This window comes from Notothenia rossii (assembly GCF_949606895.1).
Source record: "Notothenia rossii genome assembly, chromosome: 4".
Classification (NCBI taxonomy): domain Eukaryota; kingdom Metazoa; phylum Chordata; class Actinopteri; order Perciformes; family Nototheniidae; genus Notothenia; species Notothenia rossii.
The window spans coordinates 46,240,707-46,251,490 of NC_136902.1; the positions used below are offsets into that span (position 1 = coordinate 46,240,707).

The window sequence follows — 10,784 nt, forward strand, 5'->3', positions numbered from 1 at the left end:
TCACTTCTAAGGGTAAACAAATTGATAAAATGGATTATTATTATTATTGATTAATTTGGAATATTAATTCAAAAGGCCGTTTTCTGCAGGTTCACTTAAGAATGCCGTGCATGAACATTTGTCAGGTATTGTGTTTCCTAGGGGCGGTATATTAATAAAGTGTATTGATAATTTGTTTGTTAAACATCTGAAGAAAATGGTGCTGCGAACACGAGAAAAACTTTGTTGCATTGGTTGACATCAACACAATGATGTCACTAGTACAACTCCAGCTAGTAGAATTTTAAAGTCTCTGCAGAGCACGACACATGGCCAAAAGACTGAGACCGAATGACCTTTGACCCTGACTGACAGTGTGACTTGAGAAAAGTACTATCAATGACTGACTCTGGGGCTGACCGGACTTGACTTTAAAACCTGACAGTGTGAGTGTGAATGGAATGCCGGCATGTGATCAGTGCAACTGCATGATTCTAAAACAATGACTAACCAAGCATGTTTTTGGACTAACACATTATTCTGGAGCTCCAAGGGAAACGAGAGGTTTCCTAAAAAATGTTGACATGTTTCTAATATTGATTGAGTTATAACAGGTAACACAGATGCAGAATCAGTGGCCAAGGGGCTACTGAGAGAGGTAATTTCAGAATGAGAATACCAGAGAAGGTGACCTGTGGTAATGAAACAATTTTGTAATATTTCAACAGGTATTAAGTAACTGAGGTTTGAAATGTAGAAAGAACATATTACAGCTAAGTTAAAACATAGTAATGTAATGAGATAGAATTTAATTTAGACAACATCTTGTAACTAGCCTGGTAAAGAAGTAAAAGCCATAGACTGTTTAGATCATTATGGGGATGTACATTTAATTTAAATTCATAATAGATAGACATTTGATGACAGTATGTTGGATTTCTGTATTCATTTTTCAGCTTGATAATATCCAAGCAGTGACAGGTAGAAGCAGTCTCGCCTGGAAATTATTCACTTTGTCAGTATCATGATTTTAGTTGTTTTTAATCCATAACATTAGTGTGTTTCTTTACCAGAGACATTAGCAGTTCATATTATATTTAGATTTTAAATGGGATCTCAAGGATTTCATTTATAATAACACAGATGCTTGTCAGAAATTCAGAGCTATTGAGATATGTTATTTAGTTCAACTGAAGATGTTGGGGTTTATTTTGTTGACACAGGCCAAGTATTAGAATTCTGAAGCGGCCTACCAGTGGTGGGTCAAACCCCTGAGGGCCCAGAAGCCCTGAGCGTAGACTTGAGCGGTGGGTATCAGATTTCTCCACACAGGTTGCTGACGCCAAAAGGGGGACCCGAGGAGCAGGAGGCCGACACAGCGGAGTTCGTCTGGCTGAAGGTCAAGAGGCCTACGTGGCTCAACTCCAGGTTCTCCGGCCTCTACAGAGTGACCCAGAGGACATCTCATGCAGTCCGCCGAGGAGCAAAGGGGGACATCTGGTACTGCTGGAGCCAGTGTGCGGCGAGGAAATCACCGGCTAGGACCATGGAGGACATCAGGACGGACCTGGCTATCGTCAACGAGGACATCACTACAGCAGACGACTTGGAAGCTTCCATCGGCGGACTGGAGGAGAAGGACCTCGCGGACATCCTTACAGCAGACGACTTGGAAGCTGTCATCGGCGGACTGGAGGAGAAGGACCTCGCGGACATCCCGACAGCAGACGACTCGGGCTGGGGGACTTCTCGAGGCAGCAGAGGAGTCTACTTCTCTCTGATCAGATTCATCAGTTCAACCTTTGATGGAAAGGCCGCATTTCCCCCTCCCTATCAGCTGCCCTTGTTGGCGTTTTCCGCTGAGGGGGGGGGGGGGCCCTGAGGATTCAACAACACGCAAGGATGCTGCTTTCTGGCACTCAGGTTCGCACTCGGATAGTTCCTTCACTGACATTGAAAGTTGTGTTCTGTTCACGAAGGTTTAATGAAGGGGGACAGACACAGTATTAAAGAAGGACAGTAGTTTTGTTTCAAATGTCTTATGTGTGTTGGTCTCGTTAATGCGAGACCAAAAGGGGGAAATTGAAGGATTATTTGAATTATTTGAAGGATTAAAGTAACGGGGTATGGCAGGAAAGTTAAATCTGGTATATTCATTTTAATGTCACCTTATATAGAATATGTGTTAAACTTGTGATTTCTGCATTGAGTGACTTCTGCCTAGCAGATATCAAGAAGAGGCCCCTAGGGTCTCTCTGTTAATTATCAATAGTCCTTGCAATTAACAGGGGAAGTCCCAGATACATTTTCAGATAATGTAGTTAAAGTCTTGTAGAATTAACGTTTATCTCCTACACATCCTGCAGGCCTGGAGACTTGGGTCACCCAGCAGTAACCAAGATAAACGTCCTTTTGAGCTTATCAATAAAATGTATTCATTCCTAGTAAGCTGACTTTGGGGTGAAGGGAAGTTCAGGGAAGCCATTAAGCCACAAGAACAATTAAACTTCTGTTAATCAACCAAAACTCATGACTTTCAGGGGACAGGACATTCGGACCTATAACAAGGGTCACTTCATAGAGAATATGTGTGTGTATTTCTTACTGTGATCAGATGTCCTGTATAATCATTTATCAACTATTCCTGTATTGGTGTTTTATTTGATTCCTCGGCTTTTATTCTTTCATATGTGGGTACTGGAGGGCTACAAACAGTGTGGAGAAATTAGCTTAAACATGTTTTATTACTCTATGGGAAATGGAAGCAGCATGTCAAATGATCAGGGAAATCTACTTGTTTTAAATATATGTGTGTGGTTGATTACTTTGTATTAATAATAGCAGTATGTGTAAAGGAAGCTGGAAATATGCAATGTGAAACCTTTTATTTGAAATAAAGATTCTGCAGGGAATATTCTTAAAGAACAATTGCTCAAGTGTCTGGAAGAGCTGCAGGCTAAATGAGTGTGCGGTACTTTTTACTGCTTGAGATCAGAGCTGATGTTTTCCTCTTGTTATTATTGTTTGAGGTTAAGGTAACTCACATGTGTTATTTGTATAATCCAACTATAAAAAACTATATCTTAAAACTATCTTTATAAAATGCCAAAAGTATGTGAAACTTGCAAGGAGGGGTTTGTTATCTCGAATGTAAGGGTCGCCTCTGGCTCGCGCTGATTGGCTGTCTTTTCTAAGTGGAGGACCCCTCGGGGGGGGGGGGGGGCAGCCGCATAGCTCCTCCTGGGGTTTTGGATATAAGCCTATGTTTTCTTTAGACCAGCCTCTTCTTTTCTTCAAACTGACCAGATCCGTGGGATTGGAGGAAGAGCAGGAAGTACTTCCTTTGTATTTGTATCTGTATTTTGTACTGTTGCTATATATCATTAAAGCAAGATTATTGTTTAACTTGTATTCTGGTGTTTCTTAATCCCTCTCTTCTCCCGAACTCACTCAGCTTAGCAAACGACACGCGGAGACGAGGTTGGTTCTCAACATCCTCTAAATCTCCAACAAAACGCAGCAGCTAACATATCAATGAATCAGATGAAGTGTAAAAGAGGTTGAAGGTAAAACTGAACTTGATTTACTCTAGCTGTCGAACAAACGTCCAGTCCAAACCCTCCTCACACAACTCATTTACAATGATAGTTCTCTACATTAAACTAAAAAGTACAGGGAGCTAAAGCAGTCATCCACCATGGGGTCCATGTGAATGTTTATCACTGCTGAACGCTAACATGTCAGTGTGTGTGAATGGGTGAATTCTGTCTTGTTAAGTGATTTCCGGTCAGATTAGAAATACGCTATTTAAATATTAATTTACCATTTAATTACAGGACTCTATACACAACATTACAGGAACAATTATATAATTAATAAACCAAAAAGCTTATAAAAGATCAACTTTAATTTGGCGGCAGATGTTCAGTACTACTATATTTAGATTGGGGAGATGCAGGTGACAAAACGCATGCAACTGCAGCTCAGCAGTTGTAACTAGCAGGAAGTAACCAAACTGAACAGATAACCATTGCACTGCAGATAGCGTTAAATCCAGCCCACCAACACCAGCTCTGATCCCTGCATGTTCAGCCGCGGGACGCACCTTGGGGGCGTGTTCCAGATACTGTTTCCCTGCCGACAGCTGACTCAGCAATCGGAACTTGTTGTCCTGGAGAACATAGATGCCCTGAAACACACGAGCGCAGCATAAGCACTGACAGACTGATCCCATAATACTTTAATGGTCACAGCAGCTCCATTAGCAACATCAACACATACTAAGACAAGATACACAGATACACAGATACAGACATTTAACCAAACATCACGATCACTGAAGAGAACATGTTCAAGACCATCTGACGTACAATAGATTTGGGATTACCTCTGTGATTGATTTTAGGATGACTGGTGCACAAAGGAGAGCTTCAGTCTGACCTTATTCAAATGTGGGACTCAGATGTGATGGAGTTCATGTCGGTTAAATGCCGCCCGTTCTTTCTACGTAGAGAGCTAACTGTAGTGATTGTCACGGCTGTGTATATACCACCACAAGCTAACGTCAACACTGCACTCTCCCTCCTGCTAAACTCCATCAACCACCAACAGCAGGCTCACCCCGATGGCGTTCACATTGTTGCAGGAGACTTCAATAAGGCCAACCTAAAATCTGTCCTGCCTAAATTCTACCAGCATGTCAAGTGTCCGACCAGAGGGAAAAACACTCTTGATCATGTGTACTCCAACATCAAGCACGCATACAGAGCCATACCTCTCCCCCATAGATCATATCTCCCTGCTACTGACCCCTGCATACACCACCCTTAGACGGAGAACAAGTCCAACAAGAAAGTCTGTTACAACCTGGCCTGAAGATGCACTTGCTCAGCTTCAGGACTGCTTTGAACAAACCCAGTGGGATGTATTTGAACACCAACACCAGGACCCGGCAACCTACACAGAGACGGTACTGTCCTACATTAAATACTGTATCGACAACGTCACTATGGTAAAAAGCATCAGGGTTTTCCCAAACCAGAAACCCTGGATGACTGGCCGGGTCCACATGCTGCATGCTGCTCAAAGCCCATGACTCAGCCTTCAGGTCAGGGGACAGAGCTCTCTACAGGGCTGCTCGAGCCGACCTGAGGAGAGGAATTACAAAAGCCAAGACAGACTATAAAATAAGGATTGAGGATCACCTCACAAGCAACAACCCTAGGCAGGTGTGGCAGAGCATTAAGAACATAACCAACTACAGGGGGTGTGACACGACAACTGGAGACTCAAGCGTGTCGCTAGCAGAGGAACTGAACTGCTTCTTTGCTCGCTTCGAGACACCACAGCAGCAATCAGCAACTCCACCCCAGCCCGCAACCGCCTCCAGCACCCCCCCACTTACTGTGGAGGAGCATGATGTGAGACGGGTGCTCAAAGCAGTGAACCCCAGGAAGGCTGCTGGTTCAGATGGAGTACCTGGGAAGGTGCTCAGAGCGTGTGCCAACCAGCTCTCACAGGTCTTCACCAGCATTTTTAATCTCTCCCTGAAACTTGCTGTTATCCCACCTTGCCTTAAAACTGCCACTATCATTCCAGTTCCTAAGAAAGCAACCACAGACACCCTTAATGACTACGGCCCCATTGCACTCACACCTGTGATCATAAAGTGTTTTGCGAGGCTGGTGTTACATCACATAAAGGCCTACCTTCCCCCCACCCTCGACCCACACCAGTTTGCCTACAGAGCAAATAGATCCACTGAATATGCCATAGCCATAGCTCTCCACTCTGCACTGAGCCATCTGGAGCATCGTGGGAGCTACGTCAGATTGCTCTTTATTGACTACAGCTCAGCGTTCAACACAATCATCCCGGACATTCTAGTTTACAAACTATCAAACCTAGGCCTTCCCCCACCCACCTGTTCATGGATCAAAGATTTCCTCACTAACCGCCTCAGTTTGTGAGACTTGGCCCCCATCACTCCTCCACCCGCACTCTCAGCACCAACTCTCCTCAGGGCTGTGTGCTGAGCCCTCTCCTGGACTCGCTCTACACCCACGACTGCAGTCCAGCCCACCCAGAGAACATCATCGTCAAGTTTGCTGATGACACCACTGTGGTGGGGCTTATCTCAGGAGGACACGAGTCGGCCTACAGGAGTGAGGTACTGAAGCTCTCAGCGTGGTGAACAACCTGGCACTGAACCCCACGAAAACCAAAGAGATCATCGTAGACTTCAGGAGGAATACTACCGACCTCGCTCCCCTCTACATTAACGGCGAGTGTGTGGAGAGGGTCCACACCTTCAAGTTCCTCGGCGTCCTCATCACCAACAACCTTTCCTGGAAGGACAACACCACAGCTGTCATCAAGAAGGCCCAGCAGCGTCTGCACTAGGGCTGCAACAAACGACTAATTTGATAATCGATTAATCTATCGATTAATGAAACGATTAATCGATTATTCGGATCGTTAAGGTTTTAACTGTACTACTACTTATATCAATACTGCTTATCGATCCGGTCCTTTCAACGATAGTATTAACGGTTCTTTTGACAAGAAATAAGGTAAACTAACTCAACAAATTGTGAACAAAACTAACATTGCTTTTTATTTTAATTAAATGCATAATATTTCACATCAAAAGAAACAACAATATTTTAACAAATCATATTAAATAATGTGATGACAGAACTGTAAACAGAATAGCTGAAACTTTAACAAAATAACTAATTCAGTTACCTCTAATCATTAACCTATGTTTTTATAACTGAGTTAACTCTGCGTGTTGCTGCTAGCATACATAACACCTGACGTGGAAAGGTTACTCTTGGAAGGGGCTACAGAGCTACTAGAAAGACAGCCGAACCCGGTGCATTTCTCCGTCTGAATGTGGTGCACTTTTGCTAAATGTTTAGACAAATTGCTCGTTTTACCGCCTTTATATGATAAACTGTTATTGCAATTTTGGTAACGAGCATTGTCCACATCGAGACGGATAAAGTTTAACCACACCTCGGAGCGCGTTCTCTCCGCCATCTCCTGCGTGTGTGTGTAAACTGCCCCGCCCCCTCGCAAGCAGGCGGGGGAGAGATCGCTCGTCTGAATTCGGAAGATCGAAAATACATTATAGACGCATTTTGTAGTCATATTGCATATTAGAAACTGAGTTGGCGACACTAAGACTGCGATATAATGTTTATGTAGCAATAATACATAACATATGTTTTTAAATGTCTCCTGTACCCATACAAAAGAGCGATAACGTTGGAGCTTAACGGGGTGTAGAACACATGTGATGACGTCACCAACGAATCGACGACTGAATTAGTTGCCAACTAATTTGGTAATCGATTTTAATCGATTAAGTCGATTAGTTGTTGCACCCCTAGTCTGCACTTCCTGAGGGTGCTCAGGAAGAACAACTTGGCCACTAATGGCGCATTTCCACTACAGCGCGGAGCTCGCTTTAAGCGTGCAGAGCCGTGCGGGGCCTGCGTTTCCACTTGGCGTAGTACTGCCTAGCGGCTACTATTTCACATTTTTTTGGCCCCATAAAATCGAGGTTCTTTTTCCGGGCCAACAACCTGGCTGAGTGGGGCTGTGAATGCTAAACTAGAGAGAGAATCGCTGGCAAGTGGGATACAACTACAACAAGATGAACATATTTGACCGTGATTTAATTGTAATACACGTTTCAAAATGATACCGAAGTAACAACATACTGATACCGGTTAGTAAAAACCATGAATTAATGCTTTGACAAGTCTGCAGACAGACGGCAGGCGAAAAACCTTTTAAAATGCGTGTTTTCTGAATGGAGATCGGCTAAGCTAGCGCAGTATATGCTCCGACCGTCCACACTCACAACAACGGCCTATACAGACATAAATAAAGCAGCGACTGTATTCGCCATGACACAGACAGGCTGTGGTCTGTACTTGTTTAACTTTTGTCTAGTTTCTGAACAGATATGAGGAGCTGTGAGCTTGAGGGCTAACAGCTGTGTTGTTTTTCTGGGGTTCTCATTGAAGAGGACGTCACGGCTCTGCCTACACTGCGTTACTATAGATACTGCCCCAGTTCCTAAACTGTAATGGAAATGCGCCATAAAGTGAGCCAGTCCTAACAAGGCCTAGCCATACCGAGCGAGGCTAGTGGAAATGCTCCATAAGCTGCTGGTGACCTTCTACCGCTCTACCATCAAGAGCGTATTGACATACTGCATGCATCAGTGTGGTACGCCAGCTGCACTGAGGCCGACAGGATGAGGCTCCAGAGAGTCGTAAACGCAGCACAGAGGATCATCGGCTGCCCTCATTTACACCTCCCGCTGCCTCAGAAGAGCCAAAAACATTGTTAAGTACAGTTCACACCCCGGCTTTCACCTGTTCAACCTGCTGCCCTCCGGCAGGCGCTACAGGTGTATCAATTCCAAAACAAACTGACTCAAAGACAGTTTTTTCCCAATAGCCATCATTGCTCTTAACACATGAAGGTCATACCTCTTAATCATCCTGCATGTGAAATAAATGTGACTGTGTATATATACATATTATTTATTACATCTTATTTCTTATACCCCTGAAAATAATTACACTGCACTTTATTCCTAAGTATGTATGCTGCGTGTATTTGTTGTCTTATGTTATGATGTTTTTTGTTTTGACGGCACCTTTTGAAAAGGGAGAAGCATTTATTTCTCTAATTTTACATGTGTAATGCATTAAATTATTATATTATATTCTAACAATTCATACTCACTGTGCAGGACATGGTTGGGTCAGAGATGATGTTAATATGTTGTTATGGTCGGCTGGTTATTAAAATCTCTCACAGGGTTGACCTACAACCTTTGAGCAGATTAACTGGTGTAGCAGTTTGGACTTTAAAGTAGAGATGTCCCGATCCGATCACGTGATCGGGGATCGGAGCCGATCAAGTGATTTTCAAAAGATCGGAATCGTGACAAAAAAATCGGGGATCGGATTTTTTTTTTTTATTCAATGTTACAAAACAAAAATGACCATGTTCAAGTCTTAAAGTCATCCTGAGGCCTTAGTCTTGGTTTCAAATTACAGAACATCATGTATGTGTTGCTTCTTTGGGGCTTGTTTTCATAGACCTGGTTGCTTATTTCTCTCAAATCTGGCAACAGAGTGGGCGCAGTGTCTAATTATAGCAGTAAGCTAACGAGTACTGATAAGCTTTATTTTGTTTTGATCCAATGCTGCACAACTGAACTGATCCAATGCTGCTGTGAAAGAAAGAAGCTATATCCATGTTGGATAGAATATCCAATTTAAATTAAAAAATAACCTTAAGGGACAACTTGAATGCTTTTTTTTCTCTTAATGCATTGCATAAAGATCGGATCGGGAAAAATCGGTATCGGCAAATTGTCAAAATCAAATGATCGGAATCGGATCGGGAGCAAAAAAAGGTGATCGGGACATCCCTACTTTAAAGCGAGAGACAAACACTTGTACCAGGTAGTATTGCAGTGCTGTAGAACACTCACAATCACAGATGTAAAGAACAACAAGAGTTTGTCTAATAAGACCAGAAAGACCTAAAGAAAATACATGATTTGTGTTGTCCTTTTGCAGATATATTCTGGCAGTAAAGATATTAACACTAATATTCAGTGTGGTATACCTGGTGATTGGTTCGGAGGTTGTCAATTTGCTTCTTGAACACACATGTCCAGAAGTCCTTACAGACGAACTTCATGATGTCGAGCTCATCTTTGAACCGTGCTGTGTCTTTGGTTAGTCTAGAGAAAAGGAAAGCTGTTCAGAATCCAGAAGCTCTGCATTTCATACGGATGCTTTGAGTCTGACTTCTCAGCCTTGTCGAAGTTATTCACCATGTCAAAAAAAAAAACTTCATACCTTTGCCATGCACATAGAAACACACACACACACACACACACACACACACACACACACACACACACACACACACACACACACACACACACACACACACACACACACACACACACACACACACACACACACACACACACACACACACACACACACACACACACACACACACACACACACACACACACACACACACACACACACACACACACACACACACACACACACACACACACACACACACACACACACACACACACACACACACACACACACACACACACACACACACACACACACACACCTCTCCACCAGCCCCTGGCCCACTCTACAGCCCATGTTCTCCAGGGTAGAGATGTCCCCGCCATGTTCCTGAGAGGACAGAGAGGAGGATGAAATGATTGACAGCTCAGATCACACAACACTCGGTCGCTCTCTTACCGTGTCCCCGCTGTCAGCTGACTTGTAGATGTACTGTATCACTTCGTTATGTAGAAACTGGAAAGAAGCTTCGTCTGCCATTGTTCCTCCTCATTAGTGTTGTTTCATTACACTGAGCCCGACATCACTACAGTCAGACTGCTAACAGACAGGACTTTATTCAACACAAACAGGGAGCGCTTTCTGCCGCTTCCTTGTTGCTCTCTCGGCAGAGGGGGCAGACAGAGCTCCACACCGCCCCCTGCTGGCCCGGAGGCGTCTATCGTTTTTCCAACCCAGGGTGTTTCTCAATCGCGAGGATGCTGGTTTGGTAGTCGCGTACTTCCAAGTCACTTCCTGCAGAAACGAAGCAAGTAGGCTATACTTCCAAGCCACGGCTTCGGAAAACGAAAAAGAATGGAACAGGCTAACAAGTGTGCCACTCTCTCTAACGGTTTTAACATAAACTGTACCGAAAATAAATACCTC

General features: G+C 43.7%; 1 protein-coding gene across 5 annotated transcripts in view; it reads right to left on the bottom strand.

Moving 5' to 3' along the window:
• Positions 1–10,526, bottom strand: part of LOC307036072 (trafficking protein particle complex subunit 6b-like) — a 45,430-nt gene extending 34,904 nt beyond the window's left edge. For 3 of the 5 annotated variants that reach the window (XM_079676079.1, XM_079676076.1, XM_079676075.1), the window contains exons 1-4: positions 10,317–10,526; positions 10,180–10,247; positions 9,643–9,760; positions 4,085–4,168 (exon numbers count right to left, since the gene is read on the bottom strand). In XM_079676079.1, coding sequence (XP_079532205.1) covers positions 4,085–4,168; positions 9,643–9,760; positions 10,180–10,247; positions 10,317–10,397 — 351 coding nt within the window. In that variant the 5' untranslated portion in view covers positions 10,398–10,526. Of the gene's footprint in view, positions 1–4,041; positions 4,169–9,642; positions 9,761–10,179; positions 10,248–10,316 lie in introns of all 5 variants that reach the window. The other 2 variants (XM_079676078.1, XM_079676077.1) reach the window with 1 other exon arrangement.
• Between the last annotated feature and the right edge of the window lie 258 nt (positions 10,527–10,784).